Here is a 22,418-nt window from a genome sequence, read left to right on the forward strand (position 1 = left end):
AAATGATGCAACGAAGAACTCCCTCATCCAATACAACAACGACTACAACTGCTTCTAAACCCCTCTCACAGAGATCATCTTCTACAACCCGAATCACATCTGGAGGAGGCCTTTCTTCAAGACAACCCTCATCAACGCCGAGTAGTCAGAACACTCCGCTCAATACAAGAGGAACAAGGCTAACTTCAGCCTCATCATCAACGAGTAGTGGCAGCACAACAGCAAGGAGAGCTAATTCAACCAATGCAAGAGGAACTACGACAACGAAATCATCAGGAAGCAATGCAACGAATGGTATTCCAATGGAGTCAAAACCTAAAAAACTCTCCCAAGAACGATATGATAAACATAAAACAGCAAATCCATTCACTGCCAAGAATAAATTCAAAACAACTTTCGGAGGAGTTTACGAAGCTGGTGGAATACCTTGTAGAATACATCACACTGCTGCACATATGCATTTGAGCTGGGAAAAACCACTTCCTGACATACCTTATGATCCTCTCATTCTCACTGTGTCTGATGGTTTGAGAGAAACTGATCACCCTTATATTTTCATTGTACAAAAGGCATTTGAAGAGATGTGTAAAGCTGAGGAAGCTGCAGAAAAGATTATTCCACTATTGAGACAAATAACATCCTTCATCAGAATGGCACTGCAGAGTAAGGAGAATGTGATATTTGAAAATGCATTGTCTGCTGTTCAACATTTGACTGCCTGTGTTGGAGATGCCATCATTCCACACTTACCTCTTGTGCTTGTACAGATCAGTAAGAAGACATTTGATAAGAAATATGCAAATAAGATCATGGATATACTGCAAAATATTGAGCAATCATGCGAAAACTCTGCAGAAGTTGTCAAATTAATTAAGGCAAAAGTGCCAACCTATGTAAATATTCGCTAGTAGTAAATCAGTTTTTAAGAATTAGAATTGCCAAAGTTAATTTATTTAAAAACCAATTTTAGCTTTTGTAGAAACGAAATTATTATGAAGAGCTTTTACAAAAATTCAATGAGAACTGTTGTAAATGTTCAAATAAACAAAGCCTATAAAACATTACTAGTATTCTTAATAATATTAAGAATACTATTAATACTAAGTAAACTTGCTTAACAATCCGTTAGTTGCAATTGTGGGAAAATGTCCTTAAGTGAACTTGATGAAGAACAAGTAGAAAACCTATTGCCCATCAAAAGTAGTACTTTTAGTTTAGAAAATACTGGCTTTTTAAATAGGGGGATAGCAATCGTAGGCAGGAAATTGGAGGTTAAATTCAACACTTCTAAATTCTCAAATTTTCCTTCTGATAAGAAGTTGATACCTCTTGTCTTGATTCTATTAAACGAAAGATTCAATTCCTGTAATGATTTCAAAGTATCACAAGCTAAATTCTCACATCCAAAACATGTGATACAATTTCTATTCAGCTTGAGCTTTTTCAGATTTGAAAACATTGGTGATTGAAATACTACACAACCTTCATCTCCAAAGAAATTACCTTCCAACGATAATTCACTAAGATTATTCATTATTCCTTCAGAGAGGTAAATCATTGCAGAACTATTGATTTTGGCATCAGCTATTTTCAGAGTTCGGATTTCTTTCAAACCTTTTGAAATAAAACTTGCTCCTTCGTATCCAAGTGGATTTCCTGTCATGTCCAAATGAGTTATACTCTCAAAATTCCCAATATTCTTGCATGCTGATCCAGGTATATTGTTTCCAACAATAATTAATTTCCTCATACTTGTATTTTTCTGACTGCACAATGATTCAAAACCTTCTTCAATATTGTTAAATGATAGATCGAGATATTCCATATTCTGGAGACAACTAGATAAGTATTTAGCACCCTCTGAGCTGATACAATTATGAGAAAGATCCAGTATTTTCAAGTTAGTCAGATTTGATAATTCTTTGCACGAGTCAAGTTCAATTGCACTGGCAGTTACTGAGAGAGAATAAACATTGGAAAGGGTATTATTTCTGGCAAGATTGGAAAATCCATAATCACTGATCATGCAATGATCCAGTTTAAGTTCCTGCAAAAATGGTTTTGGAGTTCGTGAAAATTCCCTACATGCAAAATCTGTAATCCTCAATCCATGAATTTCTAATTTTCTGATATTATTTAAATTACCCATTACTGTTTCAATGTATGCATTTTCTTGTTCATTGAAAATATTAATAAATCCACAGTCATGCAAACTCAGCTCTTGAATGTTTGTGAAATGTCTACAAACACTTGCTACCAGTACACAATAGTAATTTGTATTCTTAACCATACCAGTAATGGTATCATGGTAAAGGCTAGTTGCTGTTTGTGCTGAAGCATTAAACCACTTTTTACAAACCATTGCACACTTGGCCAATGATTCAAACTCTAAATACGAAAAAATCTCCATATAAAACAATTCATCTGGCACTTCATTCAAATGAGATAATATCAAACTTTGTTTTTTTCGTTTAGAATCTTGCACCACAACAGACCTATCTTTCAATTCTTCTTTCATTTCTCTATGCTCTCTCTTTCTTTTCAATTGCTTTGTGTTCATTTTTCTTTCGGACGAAGAAGCATTACAACGTGAGGCTTGTTTTAAATTTGGAATCTCGTCAATATTTTTTGGATCAAAGGTAAAAACGTTGTTGGCTATTTGCGGAGTTCGGTGTACTAGCTTCATTCTGATCATCACGCGAAACCTTTTGTTGTTTTTTTATTTTTTAAAAATTTAAAAATTGTTTGTTCCTTTTTTTGTGCTATTTTGAGAGATGGGAATTGCGATTCTTTTCCTTGATTGAACTCGCAGAAGTTTTATGGAACACTTTGTAAAAAAGACAAATGAATATGTTCTGAATTCTTAAATGGAGAGTTGGGAAATCAAGTTATTTGTTGTAGAAGAGGGAATAACCGTAGATTAGTCTAAGGATAATGTTTGAGCTAGTTTCTTCCACCAATCCAGTATCAGTGTTGTTAAGGGGTTGAGTATTGGAGAGGAAGATTTGTCTAATGACTGGCTGTAGGGAGTTAGAAATGACCTGAGAGAGAGGAATCTTACTACTGTGAATATGGAGATAGTTGTATCCATTCTTGAGGGTTGTGAATTTAATTCCCTCATTTCTGCAGCCATTTAGATTAAGTAATTGATTAATGGGAAAGTTGTGAATGAGTACCATGATGGAGGTGATGATTTTTCTTATGGAAACAATGCTAAAGAAGAGGAAAGAGAAACTCAAGTAATAAACTGCAACAGTTGGATAGAGGAATATGCAAATGGTAAAGAGAATGATGCCTAGAATGAGTTGATCATTAGAATAGTCCTCACAATTGTCCAATCTCTTCTTGAGCGGATTAGCCTTCTTTCCTCTAAATAATCTCCACAATGAAAATATCAAATGAATGAGTTGGTTGTAGAGTCTTGAAATTATTCTGTAAAAGAGTAAAATATTGATCGATACAACAAGTAGCAAATCACAAACAAGTGCCAACATGGTCGATGCTCCCATCAGGCAAGAGGAGGATATAGACCATATTAAAACTCTAAACAAATCTACTGTGAAAAAATCTGAGAGATAGTAAAAACCAAAACTCAATAGAGTTTGCCACCATCTCAATCCTCCGAGTGCCATTTGTCCCAATATGATATTCAACTGTTTGTTCAATTTAATACCTCCTGGATTACTGTCCTTTATCAACCATTCAAAGTGTTGAAACATGTTAATTAAAATGTACTTGTAGAGAGAAATAAATCGTTTTTTCAAATCAATTAATGTTGATTCATCCAATTTCCAAACATGATAGATTATCAAAAATCCTAATATCAAATCTAAAATCATATTAAAAGACATTCCAATCCTACTAATATTCTCCAAATGTTTCTTCAATATACTCGAATTGATAGGAGTGTTAAATAGTGAATATTCTATTGCTTCTCTTCTCGCTTTGGAATTTCCATTATTTAAATGTTCTAGTGATGACAAAGTTTTCTCCTCATCACGATCCAAAGAATATTTGTACTTTGTATTCCTATCATAATAAATATAATAAATATTATTAATTGAATAATCATCGGAATGATCAGTGAGAATTATTCTCGAATTTTCAAGAGTAAAATTGAATTTTGAATGATATAATTTAGGAGTGGTAGTACTGCTCTGATGTAAATATCCAATACTAGTTGATGGATCACTATTTGCAATCAAATCTTCTTCTGATGAAGCAAGTAATGGTTTTGCATCTTGAATGATAACATCCAAAATTGATTCACTCGGTTGTCTGATAATTCCTTCCACAATGTGTAGTTTTGAATTTTGTGTTATGCATTCCTTTTCAAATCCGAACGGTATGTAAATATTCAGAGAAAGCAATCGTGCCATTTTTTTACAATAACATTTAATTATTTAATTATTAACTATTTGATAATCGGAGGAGGAATTATTATGATCTGATAAGAGAGATTCCTTATTTGAATTAGAAACGGAGTGTGTCTCTTTCTTTTTACAACAACAATAGAAATTAGAGAATTCTTCTGAATCAAACTCAACATAACTCAAACAGAACAAGAAAGAATGAATGAAAAACATGTGAATGACAGAGTAGAAGAATCCAATTTCACCCAGGGATACATTTAGAAGGTTGATGATCATAATTCCAACGTTATAAAGGAATAAACAACTCATGCCAAGAATTGACAATTTCAAACTCTTCAGATTGTGTTAACATATTTAAATATTGAACACATTAACAACTTACACTAGAGTGGAAGAGGCTCACTTCTGTCAGCCTTCTCAACATTAAGAAAATGAAAATTATAAAGACTCCAAATATTGTTGGCAGGGCTATTCCAACAGCAAATAAGAAGGCTGACAGATTCCTGTACCTATCGAGTAGATCAGTACTTGAAGTTATAATAATTACAAAAAGTGTAACTTCCAACACGAGTGCAAGAATTAAAACACAATATGTGATGAAAGGAGAGAGTATCCTTTTGTACTTGAACGAGTAAATTGTTCTCAGCCATTGTAAAACAACTGAAAGTAAGGTTTGTGTGATAAAAATCAGAGCCATACTCGTAAAAACAAGGACATAAATTTCCTCTGAAAATATGAGAAGCATACTGGCCATTAAATATGAAAATTCTGTCAGGCATATGAAGAGTGAAGTAAGTATTTTCATGTGTTGTCTCCTTAAATCTTTGAGTTTAGGTAGGAAAATCAAAACAATTGTTATAATAAAAAATAGAGCCATGAAGAATAAGTAAGCAAACTTTACACCAAGTCTGAAATTAGAAGTCATATAGTTATTGTTACATTTGAAAGAGAAGTACTCATTGTTTAAATTTCCAACACAATTACAAATATAGCAATATTGGCTTGAATATTGATTTGGAAGAATAGATGTTGTGTCCACAATTATTGGTAGTCCCAGCTCTTCAAATCCACAATAACTGATACTCGATGGAAAATATCTAATCATTTTTTGAACTATTGGATCCACAATTGAACGAGTGTCCAAATTCCTTATGGGGGTGTCACTGCAATAATTGCAGAAATTAATCCACTCATAAATAGTTGTTTGGTTTTTAGTAATTCTATTAATTCTGGAAATGATATCATTTTCTGTTGAATTGAACAGCAAATCTCCACAAGTTATATTCAGTTTCGTCTCCCAAAATTTAATCTTTTCACATAAATTATATTTTCCATAAGGCGTAAAGTAAAACTCTCCATATAGATTAGAAAGCACACCAATATGAGAGATTGGAACGTGATAACTTCTCGATATTTTAACTTCGTTACATTTGAAATCTCCATACTCTGAATTTCTAATAACCTCATTAGCAAATTTACTTTTATCCATCAAGATTTCATCCACATTCACACAATCAACAAAGTTACTTCCAATCGATCTCAAAGAATGATTTCCTTTTTCAAAGAACTTATTCTCGCTCCACATATTAACAGTTGAATGATCACGTCCATTCCTATTGATCGTCCTAATTTCATTCCGATACAGTTGATAAAATAACATAGAGGGTGAATAGCATTCTGCCTTAAATAACATGACGATAATTGCCATCATCAAGACGAATATTAAAACAAAATAACTTTTCAAAGATAATTGAATGTTCTCTCCACCTCCTCGGACGAGATATCTCATCATTTTTTTTAAAAGGAAATACGCAAGCGTGATAAAGTATTATGTGTTAGTTTAATAAATGTACATTCTGTTGGTGGTTATGAAAACGGCATTGTAATAGTCCAATAATTCAGATCCGAAAATTCCCTCAACACCCTTAAAACAAGTCACCATGTAGGAGAGCTCACTAGGTAAGATGCCAAATTTCATTGTAAGATTGGCTGTTCCTTGGAATAATTCACTCGAGTTTGAATCGCTATTTACAGTTACTGGAAGAGAGTAGAAATGTCCAACAAATTTACCAATTGATGGATGGAAATCGTCTTCCTCACCCAAATATCTCACTCCATTCACAGTGGAGCCATCAGTTGGAATTGAATCAAACCACTTCTCTGATCCATATGATAATTTAGCTCCAGTATCAAAGTACATTTTCACCTTTTTGAATGGAGTTGTTACTTGCATGATTGGCAGTGTCATTATTCTCTCCAGTGGAAAGCTAACCATTTCACAATCTATCGAATTAGCAGTGTTATGATTTTCCAACAACTCTGGTTCTGTTACTTGAGAACTGTAAAATGTCATTTTGGTTTTTCTAATCTCATAGCTGAAATTGCACAGGACATCATTACCAATAAGATAATCAAGTCCATGACCAATAAGCTCTCCAATTTTATGTGTTGATGCACCAAAAACAGGACTCTGCGAACTGAGGAAGGTGCACCCACCAAGCTCTAGATTCTTATGAGACGAAGAAAGAGTAACAGGAGAACCTGTATCAATCAATGCATACAAGACTGGGTCGTCTTGATGTTGTGGTATTTCAATAATGACATGTCCATCTACAAAGAGCACTTTATAGCTTGTAATTGATCTGATCATTTTTTTTGCTTGTTATTGTCTGTTTTCATTCCAATGAATTGTTCTATTTTTAATGGAAAACTGATAACGTGCTGGAAAATGGTTCCGAGGTGTTGGCACGTCATTTCTATTAATGTAAGGTTCACTGCTGAAGATGGAACTAGCGTTTTTAAATTTGTTAAATCTTTACAAAATATTAAATAGTGTTGACAAATGCATACCCAAAGTGAACACCAGTATTGTTACATTTCATTCAAAAGGGTCATTGTGTTAACGTTGGTGGCGCTGATTCTCCAACACAACGACAAGAGATTCATAAATAGAAGTGTGAAACTGCAATAATGTATTACTCGATAGATTTATATGTACAATTGTTACAAAGTAAAATAGTTTCCAGTTTAATACTTCTCCACACTAATTTACTCCAATAAAGTTCCATCATATCATTACTTTTGTTTTCCTTAGTGAAGCACAAAAAGAATGATAGTCCAGTTAATGGGTTTGGTTCTTCTGTTTGGCAACATCAGCCATATATCTGGCAATTTGTTCACAAATTTCTTGGTCTGGGGTATTGAGATACTTGAACACAAATGCGTGACTTAATAAATCTCTACATGAGTATCTATCTTCAGGCGATACTTTGAGGCAATTCTTGATAAAGTCTTCAAATACTTCTGAATATCCCTTTCCTTCGAGTGGGTTCTTCGTTTCTACATTGTTAATTTCGTCCATTACATCGAAATAGGAACCAGATTTGAATGGGAATTCGCCCAATGCTAACTCCACCAATGTCACACCCAGAGACCAAATATCACTATTGTAGGAGTGAGGTTTTTCATTAATTCTCTCAGGTGACATGTACATGATTGTTCCTTGACATGTATTCCATACGTGTTGATTTCTTAGTCCGTATTTTCCTCCTTCGGTTACTTGGTTATTCTTTTTAAAAATACCTGTCAAACCCATATCACTAATTTTCACTTCACCATTCAGCTTGATGAGGATATTTGCTGGTTTCTATTTCAATATAAATTAAATAACAATTTCAATAAAATTATTACATACCAAATCTCTATGTACAATCTTTTTTCTAAAATGTAAGAAATACAAGCCTTTCAGCACTTGGAATGTAATCATTTCCAAAATTCTTTCTGGAATTTTAATTCCAGCAAGGGACTCTAAGGAGTTTCCATCCATATACTCTAATAAAATATTAATCTTATTATCTGCAAAGTTGGCATTGTAGAGCCTCAAAATGTTCGAACATTCAACACAATTATATAAAGTTGTAATTTCAGATAAAATTAATTTAGGTTGAATATCCTTTGCTAATTTGACAATCTTTTTGGCATATAATTTTCCAGTGTTATCTTTGACCAATTCAACTGTGGAACTTGCACCTTCTCCGAGTTTCTTAATAGTTTCCAAATCAGAAAATGACACAGAAGTAATCTTCTTTTGGCCATGTTTCTTCCTTTCAAAATGTAACAGATTGGCACCATTGGTTTGGTTCATGAAACGACTGGATTTTGTTGGTGAGGTGATAGATTCCAAATGATGTGTAGCTTTAAATGGTGATTGGGATTGTGTTTGGGTACAAATTGTTGATGGCATATTTGTGATACCCTCCTCTGTAATTTTAACATCATCAATCCAAAAAGCACCAGAGGCAGTTATTTCATAATCTACTTGGGAGTAAGTGCCTTCATCATTTTTAGGTGGTGGTTTCAGTGGTTCTTCTGCTTTCGTCTCAACAACTTCTGCCTTGGTAGCGTTCAATAGTAAATTTGTTGGTTTGAATTTCTTTTGTTTCTTCTTCTTTTCAATTTTACCTTTTGGTTTATCCACGTTGTTTTGAATTTCTTCTGCCTTTGCTTCAATAATTTGTTTCTTGCCCATGCTCTCTCTCATGTGAGAGGAAAAGGATGGTGTGGAATTGTTATTGGCATTACTACTATTAACATCCACCGAGTGATTGGAATTATTAGCATTCAAGTCATCACTAGCAATCATTGCTGAGAAGAAAGTACTGGATGATCCCGATGAAGTTGGGGTAGGTGTTGAAACAAGCATCGGATCATTGAATAAATCTAATTCTCCACCATCATTAACTGTTGTTGATGTTGCAGGTGTTTTCATATCAGTGAAGGATGCAAACAAATCCTTGGCAAATTTGTCATCAAAAAACGTGTTGGATTTGTTGAGAGGTTGTTTCTGATTCTTGTCAGGACTATTGAAAAATTGGTTTATCATTTTGATCAATGTGTTATTACAAGAAATTCTTTCAAATATTATAATTATTACTATTGCACTATGAATATGTTCTTTTGTTACAGATTTAGAAGAACATGTGTTGCCGAGCTATTTTTATATAAATGTAAAAAATTGAAAGCCTCCTCGATTTTCAATATTTTTTTCTTTAGACATATACAAGTTCCAAACGCCACTCGAACAGGATGTTCAAAGCTTTTTCTTCAGAAACACATGATCATTGATAATAGTTAGATTTGGAATAGATATTTTGATCTAAGAAGCAGTGTACACCAATAAATATGAAAATAATGAGCTTTATTCTACTACACATGTACGTAATAGATGAATTTCAACAATTTTGACTTTATACCCATTACACTCTGTTATTTAGTTGTGACAACTTTATTTTATTTTGAGTTTCTCTTCCAACTCCTTGACTCTTTTCTTTAATTCCACAATTTCGTGTTTGAGTTGTTCATTCTCTTCAATAATTTGAGGAATATCCTTTAACTCACTTATATCCTTGTAATTATCCATTTCCTTAAGAATTTGATGAATTGGAATACTGTCACCTTTCAAAAAACCAATTACTTTGGATAGAATAGTCATGTGTGTGAAACAGTTCAATCTTTTGGATGCATCTTTTTGAATCATGGTAATTAAACATTTCACTAAAACAACATTCACTCCCAACTCAGGATCAACATGTTGATCAATTTCTTTTTGAATTGCATGATGCAACTTCTTTTCCCTCAATAAATCTGTCAATACCAAATAGAAATAACTTCCATTATCTTTGAAATATTGATACTCTCCACCATATTTTTGAAAATTAGAATCTTCCAAGAATTCTCTGTCCAACCTCAAACTGCAATCTGTCAAAAGTTTCAATAACATACATCCCAGTGAGAATACATCACATGAAGTGGTAATATTTCCAATATTGTGAGCAAGTTTTTCACCATCCAGTAACATTTCTTCGTAATTATCATGTGAAACTTCAGGTGACATGTATGCAAATTTTCCAACTGTTAACGTGATTGAGTTACCAGTCTTGATCACTTTGGCAATATCGAAGTCAATAATTTTGTAATATTCTTTCATTTTCACAACATTTTTAGGATCCAAATCTCTGTGTGAAATGTTATGGTCATGAATTGATTTCACTGCTTGTAAAACTTTAGTAAATATAGTCAACCTTTCAATCAGAATTCCTTTTGAAATGGATGCTTGTTTTTGATGTACTGTCCTTTTTCTATCGATATAGTCTGCAAGTGTTTCTTCTCCCAACTCCATAATCGAATACATGTAATTGTCAATTAAATTACATTCATAACACTTAATTTTTCCTTCAATGTCATTTCTTCTGATAAATTGAATTCGTTCGCGAGATGACACTTCATCATATTCCTTCTCAAACTTGATTTTAATGGCAATCATTTCATTAATCTTCTTACTAAATGCTTTTAATGCAACTCCTTCTCCTCCATGACCTAATACTGATATCATATCATATTCCTTGTTGGAGTAGTAATCGAATTGAGTAATTACTCTAATAATTTTTGAGAAATCTCCTCCAAGTTGTTTGTACTTTGTTAATACTTGTTTGTGATCTTCAAATGTTTTGGCATTGCTTGTCCATTCATTGAAAAAGCAAAGTATTGTTCCAATCTCTTTAGTGAAATAATTTAATGTTTCAAACTTGGATGAAATATCCTGAATTATTGTTCTAATCTTGGAATAATTGGTTTGTTTCATTAAGGTTGATTGATTTTCCTCTAAAAATCTATCCAGTTTAAAACAAAACAAATAGTAATCAATTGTCTTGATCGCACTACTTGAATGATTAACAGTTGGCTCTATAGAACACAGATTTTTCAGAATTTGTAAAATAATCATCTTTTCCATAAATTGGATTGAGTACGATCTTTGATTTAGGTTGAATATTGAAGTAATAGATTTGGGAAATGTATCTCGTAATTGTAAACAATAGTACAAATAGGATTCATCACCAAAATTATTAGAGTACATTCCTATTAAATCTCTTGATAATTTGGTCAAGGTTGAATCGTTCTTAGATCTTTCAAATACAGCAAACCATTTTGAATTACTATTTTTTGCCTTTTCTTCATCAACTTGTGAGAGTGAGTACTGAAATGACAAATCGGACAATAAACTATCATCTGCAAACTCAATGGTAGACCGTGGGAGGTGAGAAGGATTGACAAATATTTTTATAAAAAATTTAGAAGTCACTCAAAAAACAAAAATTTGTTAAAGTCGAGCCGAAGGTTTATTGGACCAAGAGTGAGACAGTGTGTTCAAAGTATCAATTACCACTTGTTCTTCTAGAAACAAGTACTTCTGGGTTCTTGTACATGAACCTTCGCTTTAATGTACCAACAATTTCAAGTAAATGGGCAGGCACTTATCTAGATGATGTTTTGGTGAGGTGAATGTAGTAATGGCTGGTGAGGAAGGAAGCAAAGGGAGAACTCTCCTCATGGTGGCTTCTCAAGGTAGCATGCTGAAGGTGGGAATACCAACCAATATACCTATTTAGCAGGGTGATGATGAAATCATGATGAGTAATTGTTGTTTGTTGTTTTTTTTTGTTGAATATTTAACGGTAAGAACAGACAACTTGCAGCGGTTATTGGTTGGCGCGAAATTACCGTGATGTAACATTTTTTAGCTCACCTCCCTCGGTCTACTCAATGGCTAATCCATTCTGCAAAACAGCTTGCAACACAATTTCTCTATCTCTTCTCAAAGACTCATCTGCATATTTGAGAGCTAGACCATCCTGTTTAACAGCTTCCAAAACAAATTCTCTATCCGTTCTTGACTTGATACCAGATTCCAATAAAAATCCTCCATCTTTCTGTAATGATTCATCTGCATATCCAATTGCCACTCTATTCTGTTTAATAGCTTGCAACACAATTTCTCTATCTCGTTTCAATGATCTATCTGCAAAAACAAGTACGCTCTCATTATGTTTAACAACTTGTAATATAAACTCTCTGTCTCGTTTAAATGATTCATCGGTAAGTTCAATGGCACTCCCAATTTGTTTAACTGCTTCCAGTACTATTTCTCTGTCTTGTTTCAATGATTCATCTACGAATTTCAAGTGCCAGACCATTTTCCTTGACGGCTATCAATACTATTTCTCTGTCTTTCTTAAATTCATCGGGTATCGAACGTGGAAATTTTCTGATTTTTTTGATAACAGCCTCTCTCTCACTCTTTTTTGCTGAAAGCATGGTTGGAATAATTTTGTTATTTCGTAATTGGTTATTCAAAAATCCACACCTAGATAAAGTTGTGAATTTTTTTCTTAAAGTAGAAAGCTGGTGAGCCCATAAAACCTTTTCTTGATGAAGAAAATCTTGATGTGATACAATAATTTTTATTGTACTTATGGCAACATCCAGCTAGCCATGGCTTCTTTGAATTCATCCCATTGAAGTTGACCATCACTGTTGGCGTCGATTTCCTTCATGACTTCCTTAACTTGGGACTCGTTTCCTTCTTCTCCTAAAGCTTGAAGAATAGTTTTTAATTCAACAATATCGATCATCTTGTCATTATCAGTATCACATTGTCTGAAAGCTGCACAGTGTTTAGAAATTAAAATTGATAAAACTAAAAAATTGATCACATACCCAGAGTGATTTGATCTTGTTGTTTGGAAGAGAGCTGTTCCCAATAAACCATTTTTTTAAAATTATGTCGTCAATGTGTTGACATGTTCTGGAAATGATCTCATACAGTGTGGTAATTAAAAAGAAATCGCCCCACGTGGGGCTCGAACCCACGACCGTTGGATTAAAAGTCCAACGCTCTACCGACTGAGCTAGCGGGGCTGCTCGAGATCAATTTAAGCTAACTCAATATTTACAGGAATAGCCCTCTAACCTTGTCCTTTTATTATATATTTACTTTTTATTTAAAAAAATTAATTGCAAACATAATTTTATGTAGTGACTAAGGTGGTACTTTTAAAACTTAAGATAAGTAAAAAAAACCGCTAAAAATATTTCCCTCCAAAATTTTTGTAATTCTTTCCCGCTTTTATTAAAATCGTTACATTCATTTGAAAAAATTTCACCATCATCAGCGCCAAAAAAAATGTATTCAACACGGTCTGCTACACCACAAACATCCTATCGCTTGCCTGGCTCGTCATCAACAACAACTTCATCAGGGACAAGCAATGCTGCTGCTCAAAAGCTTACAAGACCAGCTACTGCTTCTGGTGTTACAGCCACCAGAAGAACACCTACACCAACAGTTTCGCAAAACAAACTTCAACCAACATCATCTACGCCCCGAATAATAATAGAGGAAAAGTATCATAAAAAGGTAGATAAAGACAGACAAGTGCTATATAGAAAGTATTATCAAGAAAGATTTTTAGGTAAAGGTGGTTTTGCTCAGTGCTACTTGTTCAGACAAGTAGGTACAAATATTTTCCATGCTGCCAAGATTATTGACAAGAAAACTCTCGAGAAGGAAAATGTAAAGCAAAAACTCTTTTCTGAAATCAAAATCCACAGTTCTCTCTCCCATAGACATATTGTTAATTTTGTTAGATACTTTGAAGATATTAATAATGTATACATTCTCTTAGAAGTCTGCAATTGTGGTTCAATGATGGATCTTTTAAAGAGCAGGACAAGATTAACAGAACAAGAAGCTAGGTTTTTCCTTCATCAAATTTTATTAGCTTGTCTGTATATGAACGAGAAGAAAGTTATCCATAGAGATTTGAAATTAGGTAATTTATTCCTTACAGATAAGATGGAGATCAAAATTGGAGACTTTGGACTTGCAACAGAAGTTGAATTCGATGGAGAACGAAAGAAGACAATCTGTGGTACTCCAAATTATATTGCACCTGAAATTCTTTACAATAAGGGACACAGCTTTGAAGTTGATATTTGGTCTATTGGTGTAATATTGTACACCATGCTTGTTGGTACTCCTCCTTTTGAAACAAAGGATGTAAAGGAAACCTATAAGAAAATCAAACATAACGATTATAACTTCCCTCCAGATATTGAAATTAGTTCAAAAGCCAAGTCTCTTATTAGAAGTATTTTGAGACGTAACCCAGACGATAGACCAGATATCAAGACAATCTTGAGTGATCCATTCTTTGCTGGACATTCAGTGGATGTTTGTCCAGTTACTCTTTTAGAATATGCCAGAACTCACGCTCTCAAGATTCCTGATGTTGAAGAAACAATGCCAGGATACAGTTTGAAACATCCTGAATTACAACAACAAATGCTCAAACTTAGACAAGATCGTGGAGCACTTAGACAAATTGATAATAATACAATGCATCAAAGAGCTCAACCAACCGTGGAAACAGGACTTAAGAAACCACTCATGAGTGGTTTTCCAACCTCAACAATGCGACCTCCACTTGCCACAGTGAATACCAATATTAATAATGAAAATTATAACCCTAATTCCCAACAAGTTGTAACCAAACAACCATTGTTTACTCCTTCTCATCCACCTCAACAACAAACTGAACAACCACAAAAACCTGTTCACCCAACTTTACAAACTCACTACACCTCAACAACTACAACCCAATCAGTTTCTACAACCAATTCCCCATCACACGTAACAGCTAGCTCTGTTACATCCTCCCCAAGTCTAGGCTCCCAACGTTCTGTACAAACAACTCAAACTACTTCACGTCTTCCAACCCCTAAGAGAAGATCTCCTAGTGAAGATGAAAGAAAATCTAAACCTCAAACACCAACTTCTGAATCATCTTTAGAAACTAGCAGATCAAAAGGACCACCAGTCAAGAAGGTTCGCAACACTGTTTCTTCTCCATATTCACCTTATGATGTATTAGATCCAATGACTGTTGACGAAGATGATACAACCAATGATAATGTTACTCATGATTTACCACCAATATGGATTACTCATTGGGCTGATTTTTCTGCAAAGTACGGTCTTACATATTTGATGAGCAATGGTTGTGTAGGTGCTGTTTATAATGATTCCTCAAAGATGACCTATATGCCTGCAACTGAACAAATTAATTACTACGAGAGAAAAGCTACTGGTGATAATATTTATGAAGAAAGGTCTACATTTACTGTATCTGATTTTCCTCCTCAAATGAATAAGAAGGTTACCCTTATCAAGTATTTTGCTGACGTTTTGAGCAAATTGAAGAGAAATGACCATAATTTGGTTTCTTCTCCTAATTCTGATACTGGCAGATGTAGTTATAGACCAAAGGATGATGTTTTCATTCAAAAGACTGGACTTGATGATGTATTTGTAAAGAGATGGTTGAGAACCTCACATGCAGTTATTTTCCGCCTCAGCAATAAGATAGTTCAAGTTTGTTTCCACGATCAAACTGAAATCATACTCACTGGAGATAGTAATCTTGTTTCATATACTGATCCTCAAGGTGTAAGAACTACCTATGCCTTGAATAAGGTTGTCAAGAGTCCAAGTCAAGAAATTGCCAAGAGACTCAAATACACTAAAGATGTCTTGTGCCAACTCATTAGTGGATCTGCTACCACTGATAAACACAGGAATCAATAAATATATTTCGAAAAACAATTGTATTAATAATATTTATAATAGTAACGAAATGATAAATGATAAACCAATTCTTTCCCGCCAATTTTGAAAAACTGTAGCAAGTTTTAAATAATAAAAAATAGAATGACATCAATGCCTGCTACCGATGGAGGGGAAGAAAACGAATTTCATGCAAAATATACCGTCATTAATGATCAGCTCATTCGTTCCTGTATTCAATTAAAACAAATAGAGCATGATGACGGAACGGATCAGGAAAGTAAAACAATGAGGGCTTTGAAACTCAAGAGAGACACAATGGATTTTGCCCTTATCGAACACTTGAGTTTTTCATTTAAGAGTACGTACAGATGATGACTGTTTTTTGAATATCAAATTGAAAATAGACATTTTTAAAATATCAAACTTGGAGGGATTTGATAAATTAATCATCTTACAATTGGATAATAACAATATTGTACAAATTGAAAAGATATCCCACTTGGTTTATCTAGAAAAATTGGATTTATCTTTCAATAAGATAACAAAAATTGAAGGATTGAAGGGATTGAAGAATTTGAAATACCTTTCTCTCTTTAGTAATGATATTGAAAAAATTGAAGGAATGGAAGATTTAATGGAATTGAAGAGTTTTTCAATTGCCAAAAACAAAATTAAGGAAAAATCAAGTGTAAGTACTTATCAAGTTAAACTTTTTCATAAATGATTTTATTAAAAGATTCAATACCTAAGAATGTTCCCAAGACTAGGAATGGTGACTTTGTACGATAATCCAGTGTGTGAAGAAAGAGATTTCAGAAACATGGTTCTAGCCTTTTTGAGAAATTTAAAATTCTTGGACTATCGTTTAATTGAAGAGGAAGAAGTGCAAACTGCCAAAGAGAGATTCCACAATGAATTGCTGAAAGTTAGTGACAATGAAGAACAATATGCACAAAATCAAGAAGAAGATGAAAAGAAACTGTTAGAAGAACAGTTGTTAGCTAAGGCCAACATCGCTGGTATCGATGATTTGTTCGATGAAATGTTCGAATGTGAAGCAGACGAAACAATCAAAATATTCAACTATTGTACTGCGGATATCATTGAAAAGTATAGAACTAAATTTACAGACAAGAAGGATGAATTCAAGATGGAAATGATCAACTCCTCTAGAAACAAGGATAATGAGCTTGAAGAGCTTTATTCAACATTACAAAAAAGTCAATACGAAACAAACTCCAGCTCAAAAACTCTCATTAAAGAATTCGAAAAGAAAAAGAAGGAAATTATTAGCAATGTAAAGGAAATGACTGCTGAGAGTGAAGAGGAAGATTTGCATCAACTTGATTTGCTTGATAGAGAATTGGACATACTGGCAGAAAAACTCATTGAAGTTGAAGTCAACCAATCTGAAGCTTTCTGGGAAGTTATTGAAGAATTCCTACCAAACTACAGAGAAATGGACTGTACAAGTAAGATTCAAAACTTTTTCAAAAAGTTGAAGAAAATTGAAGACAAATATAGTATTGAATTGAAAGATAGATTGATGGATCAAGTTACAACTATTGCTGAGGATACTAATGAGAAAGTTAAAGATGTAAGTTCCATTATTTTGAAGTTATTAACTCTATTCACAATGTTGCCTACAGATTTTGGAGGATAAGGATCAGTTGTTCACTCTTGTTCAACGTTCCAAGGAAGCACACAAAGAGATTATTGGCCAAAAAGAACTCAAACTCATCCAAAACGAAAAGGATAGAATGTTATTTACTGTTGAAAAAACAAAGAAGGATGAACATGAACGAAATAGATCTAGAATTTCAGAAATTTGGACCTTTGTTGAAAGAGTGAAGGAAGAAATTGAAGAAACAAGAAAGTTCATCATTTCGCCAGAAGAATACTACGAAGATTAATTCTTCTAGAAGTGTTTACAATAAACGGAGCCAATATTATTAAAAATAATTATTCCAGAAATTTATATTAACGAACCCATGTGTAATGCTGAAATAAATCTAATCTATTTTCTGAAATATCTACCGTTTTGATTTTACTTTTCTGAAGTAGAATGACTTCTTGATCTGTTATTCCAGTAGACCTTAAATTGAGGAACTCTAATGTGCTGAAAGGTTCTGATAACCATTCTATAAAATTAGAGGTGAGGGTATTGTAACTTAGGTCAATAGATTGTATAGAAGGAAGGGCTTCTGATCTTCGTATTGGAACGTTTTCAAAAACATAATTACCTCTAATCCGCCCACTTGCCAGTAATGTTTTCAAGCTTGTAAGAGAGCCACAAAATAAACGTTCCAATTTTAGGCTGTTGCTACCAATATCTAAATAAGTTAGCGTCGAATTGAAAGCAGAATTCACAATATGTTCACAAGCGGAATGATGCAAACCACAATTATTGAGAATCAGTGTTTCAATATGTTCCAAATTTTTACTCTTACATAAATGTTCTACTCCTTTTCCAATTCTATTCTTTTCAAGATTGAGATATTTCAATTTGAAAGATAATATTTTTGATAGTTCCATACAGGCCGATTCTTCAATTCCTTGACATCCCAATTCCAAATGTTCAATTGTTTCAGTTGGTGATTCAGCTATATATTTACATCCGTTCACACCAATATAGTTAGTATTGAGATTGACCTGTTTTAAACTATTCCACTTTTGTGAAAATATGAATTTCACTCCATCATCTCCAATTTTACAAAGACTCAAATCCAAATACGTCATTGAAGAAAAATTATCACTATTAAAACTCTTGAAAGCTTCATCCAATCGTTTTTCAAATTTGTGGCACTCTTTAAGAATCAGACTAGTCAAATTTGGAAAACTTTGAGATTGAAATAATTGTTTCAGCCCAGCAACACCAAGCATATTTTTTCTCAAATCCAGAATCTTCAAATTGTTGAACTTTAGAGTGTCCAATTTTGAAATTCCCTCCTGTGTTATTCTCTGTGATATTTTAGTATTGTCTGCTGAGAGACAAAGCTCCTTCAAGTCCAGTAACTTTTTGTGTTTAATCAAATAGTCAACACCCTCATCACCAACTCCATTCAATTCCAAGCCAGACAATCCATCAAATAACGACAGTAAATGCACATGCTCAAAACTCAATTTTGTGAAACTCTTCATCACCTCAACTCCATAATTAAACCAGTAAGCAAGCACTCCTTGTTTTTTGTGGTGATGAAAATTGGTCAAATCTCTGGGAACCAACGATAGATGCATTGCATCAATATCCAAACCAATAATTGCAACTCGGTCCAATCTTTTAAAAACACCACTCACTCCACTCTCCATAAACTGATCAATTCTCTCCCTATTCAATGATCCTAAATTAATGGAAATGGAGAGAGGACTCGAGAGAATGGCCTCATTCCATTCCGAACAAACCAATCTGCCACAAGTAAATATCCACTTTGTATCAAAGTGTTCCATCATGATTGAAGAAACCAGAACATCACCCGAGAGACCACAACTTGGAATCATTTTTTTTAGTGTGCTCTTTTGATTATTGTAAAGTTTCGATTGTGTTGTGGGATAAAGAGGGTTGCATGTGTCTATGGGGAGTGAGTGGAATGGAGGGCGATCATTGAAATTAAAACGGAATGAATTGTCAGATTGTTGTAATGTCTTGAAGTTTAAAAAAATTACTGAACTTTCTTAATTGTATTCGTATGTTTTGGAAGCGCAAGATGTTGTCTTTTTCTCGGCTATCCGTTTATTATCTTTATCAATTTTCTATTGTTAATATTGAAATAAGATTAAACTCCATTGTCCTAATAGCATCTAAGCATTACTTGTAAGCACTTAAGTTTAATATTAAGTCTTATCCACGTTCTTATCTTTTTTCATTCAAACTATTTTTTCGTTATCGAGGAGGAACTAGGCTTTATTTTTAGAACGCTTTCCTTCAAACAACAATTCAATTTGTTGTCTTCATCACTCTAAAAAAAAACACAGTGCTTGGTTTTTTATTGCTTTCTTTCGATTGTTTTATTTGTTGTATTAAAGCTTTTCAAACACATCAGTTTAAACAATATTAATAGTAGAATAGACGACAACTATTTAGAATCAACAAGTACTGATAACTAGTTATTGTTATAATATTAGGATTAAAATCTGATCAAGAAATTTAAATAGGATTTTTTGTTGTATATATCATCACCCGATTAATAATACTTAAATCAAAATGAAGGAACAATGTATGATCTGTATAGATAACTCTGAATGGATGAGAAACGGAGATTATGCACCAACAAGATTAGATGCTCAACTTGAAGCAGCCAATCTTATTTGCGGAAGTAAAACTCAAAGTAATCCAGAAACAACAATAGGTGTACTCACAATGGGCGACTCAAATCCATCAGTTAAGGTTGCACCAACAACAGATTTGGGTAAACTTCTTTCCAGTCTTTCATCAGTTAGTGTGGGAGGAGACACTCACTTTTCTAAAGCACTCCAAATTGCTTATCTCGTTTTAAAGAATAGAGCCCCAGAGCAAGGTACACCAAATAGACGTCTTGTGATTTTTGTTGGTAGCCCAATTGAAGAAAATAAGGATGATTTGGTTAAATTGGGTCTTCGTATGAAGAAGAATGGTGTTGCTTGTGATGTGATCAACTTTGGAGAAGTTCATGAAAATACAGCCAAGTTGGAAGCTTTCATCAGTTCTGTCAACAGAGATGATAATTCGAGAATGGAAACTATTCCACCTGGACCACATATTCTTTCCGATATGTTACTTTCATCACCAATTGTTGGAATGGGAGGTGCTGGTGTATCTTCCTCACCAAGTGGTACTGGAGGTGCTGCCACAGGTGGTGAAGGTGGTGGTGATTTTGAATTTGGTGTTGATCCAAGTCTTGATCCTGAATTGGCTATGGCCATTCGTTTGTCTTTGGAAGAAGAAAAGAGAAGACAAGAAAGAGAAAAACAATCATCTGGAACCAGCTCAACTGAACAACAACCAGCTGCTGGATCATCTTCTACAACTGAATCCACTAGTGCTCTCCCAACTACTGCCGCTTCTGAACCAACTGATGATGACGACATAGAAATGGAAGATGATGAAGCTTTAGAAAAGGCTCTCCTTCTCTCAAAGCAAGAAGCTGGTATGGCTGACGAAGAAGAAGAAGAAATGGACGAAGATGCTGCTTTGGAAGCTGCCCTTAGAATGTCAATGGAAGAATCGAAAAAGAATGACGAAAATATTGATGATATTGTAGAAGATCAAGAATTCATGCAAGATCTTGTTGGCGGCTTAGGTAAGAATGTTAACTCTGATGAGGTTTTAAAGAAGGATAAGAAAGACGAAGAAAAGAAATAATTGTATTACCATACCACCTGTAAAATAAATTCTACTGCTCTATCTCACTAATCAAATTTTATGTACAATTAATTTCTAATATTACATGATATTTTACAATAAATCTAGACCTGCATGTCTTCTACTAGCGAATGGATCAGTTCTGCGACCTAATCCCTTCTTTGCCTTTGCATTAAGTTCATAATGGAAATAGGTCCACATATTAAATAACATGTGTTTGATCTTGTCAGGATTCATGGCAATTTTCAGTAAAATTCTTTGAGTTGCAGCAGGTCCACCATTAGTATAAGATAAATAATCACCTCTTCTCAATAAACTATTTACATCATTGGTTTGATATCTGACATCATCTTCAAAATAATCATCATCCTCATCATCCCAATATCCAGCCTCTGAAAAACTCGATCCAATAAAAGCTCCATTCATCCAATCCTCTTTACCATTAGAAACTATAGTACTATTATTGTTGGAAGAACTCGAATTGCTAGTTGAAGCACCACTTCCAACAATCAAATTTTGATTCGAACTAAATTGCAAAGTATCCTTTGAAGAAACTTGCACTAAACTCAATCTCACATTCCATCTCGCTAATTGCTGAAATAAAAAATCTTTCCAGAAATTATTCTGAACCGTTTCACATTCAGACCATTCTCTATATTGCCGACTAATGGACGAAATTTCAATCATTTGTTTTATATAGTGTTGAACATTTTCAGGGTTGAGTTGAGGAATGCGTGGAATTAAAAAACTAGTTATCAAATAAATTGTATCCGGTGGAAGGTCATTGAGTGTATATTTTGGAGGATTGTTTTTCGAATAGACTTGCAATCCTGATGATGATGATGATTTGGAAGTGGCTGGTGACAAGGAAGACGACGATGACCGTACTCTCGAGAAGAAGGAGCTTCGAGATGGTGAGGACATTTTTTTTCTATGTGTTCTTCTTGATGTGTGGTGACATGGTGCAATACAATTTTCAGAAGTGGATTTCTAGATCAGATAAAGGCAAGTTCGCTCATTCAATTTAATGGTGTTATCATTTAAAATATGCTAACGTCTAATCAAGCCTGAATGTTTGATTTTGCAAAAAGTCATGATAATGAAAATAAATGTATCAGAGGAGGAATTGTAAATCACCCATTGGAAAATTGTAACATGTTGCTGAAGTGTAATATATGAATAAATTCGATAAACTCAACGCAAATAGTGCCTAAATGAGTGACATCCCCATTCAAAACTTCCA

At 33.8% G+C, this 22,418-nt stretch overlaps 12 protein-coding genes and 1 non-coding gene across 13 annotated transcripts; 4 read left to right on the forward strand and 9 right to left on the reverse strand.

Annotated features, from left to right (window-relative positions):
- Positions 1–2: 2 nt before the first annotated feature.
- On the forward strand, positions 3–908 carry NAEGRDRAFT_53546 (uncharacterized protein; the record flags this gene model as incomplete). The annotated part of the gene is made up of 1 exon (XM_002670392.1): positions 3–908. One exon carries the CDS (start codon positions 3–5, stop codon positions 906–908), a length of 906 nt encoding a protein of 301 aa, XP_002670438.1.
- Positions 909–1,114: 206 nt separating this feature from the next.
- Positions 1,115–2,560, reverse strand: NAEGRDRAFT_74554 (LRR_RI domain-containing protein; the record flags this gene model as incomplete). Its single annotated transcript, XM_002670426.1, has 1 exon — positions 1,115–2,560. One exon carries the CDS (start codon positions 2,558–2,560, stop codon positions 1,115–1,117), a length of 1,446 nt encoding a protein of 481 aa, XP_002670472.1.
- A 328-nt stretch (positions 2,561–2,888) lies between these two features.
- NAEGRDRAFT_74555 (uncharacterized protein) lies at positions 2,889–4,379 on the reverse strand (the record flags this gene model as incomplete). The annotated part of the gene is made up of 1 exon (XM_002670427.1): positions 2,889–4,379. The coding sequence occupies one exon, from the start codon at positions 4,377–4,379 to the stop codon at positions 2,889–2,891; it is 1,491 nt and encodes a 496-aa protein (XP_002670473.1).
- Positions 4,380–6,193: 1,814 nt separating this feature from the next.
- On the reverse strand, positions 6,194–7,023 carry NAEGRDRAFT_81847 (uncharacterized protein; the record flags this gene model as incomplete). The annotated part of the gene is made up of 1 exon (XM_002670428.1): positions 6,194–7,023. One exon carries the CDS (start codon positions 7,021–7,023, stop codon positions 6,214–6,216), a length of 810 nt encoding a protein of 269 aa, XP_002670474.1. The 3' UTR covers positions 6,194–6,213.
- A 314-nt stretch (positions 7,024–7,337) lies between these two features.
- Positions 7,338–9,255, reverse strand: NAEGRDRAFT_59699 (protein kinase; the record flags this gene model as incomplete). The annotated part of the gene is made up of 2 exons (XM_002670429.1): positions 7,338–8,019; positions 8,068–9,255. The coding sequence occupies 2 exons, from the start codon at positions 9,253–9,255 to the stop codon at positions 7,495–7,497; spliced, it is 1,713 nt and encodes a 570-aa protein (XP_002670475.1). The 3' UTR covers positions 7,338–7,494.
- A 402-nt stretch (positions 9,256–9,657) lies between these two features.
- Positions 9,658–11,154, reverse strand: NAEGRDRAFT_74558 (uncharacterized protein; the record flags this gene model as incomplete). The annotated part of the gene is made up of 1 exon (XM_002670430.1): positions 9,658–11,154. The coding sequence occupies one exon, from the start codon at positions 11,152–11,154 to the stop codon at positions 9,658–9,660; it is 1,497 nt and encodes a 498-aa protein (XP_002670476.1).
- Positions 11,155–11,531: 377 nt separating this feature from the next.
- Positions 11,532–12,403, reverse strand: NAEGRDRAFT_81849 (uncharacterized protein; the record flags this gene model as incomplete). The annotated part of the gene is made up of 1 exon (XM_002670431.1): positions 11,532–12,403. The coding sequence occupies one exon, from the start codon at positions 12,401–12,403 to the stop codon at positions 11,966–11,968; it is 438 nt and encodes a 145-aa protein (XP_002670477.1). The 3' UTR covers positions 11,532–11,965.
- Positions 12,404–13,054: 651 nt separating this feature from the next.
- NAEGRDRAFT_t714 lies at positions 13,055–13,127 on the reverse strand. The gene has a single exon. It is a non-coding gene; the product is annotated as a tRNA-Lys (tRNA).
- Positions 13,128–13,392: 265 nt separating this feature from the next.
- On the forward strand, positions 13,393–15,855 carry NAEGRDRAFT_53552 (uncharacterized protein; the record flags this gene model as incomplete). The annotated part of the gene is made up of 1 exon (XM_002670393.1): positions 13,393–15,855. The coding sequence occupies one exon, from the start codon at positions 13,393–13,395 to the stop codon at positions 15,853–15,855; it is 2,463 nt and encodes an 820-aa protein (XP_002670439.1).
- A 123-nt stretch (positions 15,856–15,978) lies between these two features.
- Positions 15,979–17,750, forward strand: NAEGRDRAFT_74561 (uncharacterized protein; the record flags this gene model as incomplete). Its single annotated transcript, XM_002670394.1, has 4 exons — positions 15,979–16,195; positions 16,350–16,525; positions 16,574–17,434; positions 17,487–17,750. The coding sequence occupies 4 exons, from the start codon at positions 15,979–15,981 to the stop codon at positions 17,748–17,750; spliced, it is 1,518 nt and encodes a 505-aa protein (XP_002670440.1).
- A 67-nt stretch (positions 17,751–17,817) lies between these two features.
- On the reverse strand, positions 17,818–19,287 carry NAEGRDRAFT_53554 (uncharacterized protein; the record flags this gene model as incomplete). Its single annotated transcript, XM_002670432.1, has 1 exon — positions 17,818–19,287. The coding sequence occupies one exon, from the start codon at positions 19,285–19,287 to the stop codon at positions 17,818–17,820; it is 1,470 nt and encodes a 489-aa protein (XP_002670478.1).
- A 517-nt stretch (positions 19,288–19,804) lies between these two features.
- NAEGRDRAFT_59701 (VWFA domain-containing protein) lies at positions 19,805–21,221 on the forward strand. Its single transcript, XM_002670395.1, has one exon. The coding sequence runs from the start codon at positions 20,039–20,041 to the stop codon at positions 21,173–21,175; it is 1,137 nt and encodes a 378-aa protein (XP_002670441.1). The 5' UTR covers positions 19,805–20,038; the 3' UTR covers positions 21,176–21,221.
- A 47-nt stretch (positions 21,222–21,268) lies between these two features.
- On the reverse strand, positions 21,269–22,099 carry NAEGRDRAFT_53556 (uncharacterized protein; the record flags this gene model as incomplete). The annotated part of the gene is made up of 1 exon (XM_002670433.1): positions 21,269–22,099. The coding sequence occupies one exon, from the start codon at positions 22,097–22,099 to the stop codon at positions 21,269–21,271; it is 831 nt and encodes a 276-aa protein (XP_002670479.1).
- Positions 22,100–22,418: the final 319 nt, after the last annotated feature.

Source organism: Naegleria gruberi, assembly GCF_000004985.1.
Source record: "Naegleria gruberi genomic scaffold NAEGRscaffold_71, whole genome shotgun sequence".
Classification (NCBI taxonomy): Eukaryota; Heterolobosea; class Eutetramitea; order Acrasida; family Naegleriidae; genus Naegleria; species Naegleria gruberi.

Coding starts and splice junctions, on each gene's coding strand:
- NAEGRDRAFT_59701 (XM_002670395.1), top strand. CDS start 20,039: ATGAAGGAACAATGTATGATCTGTATAGATAACTCTGAATGGATGAGA.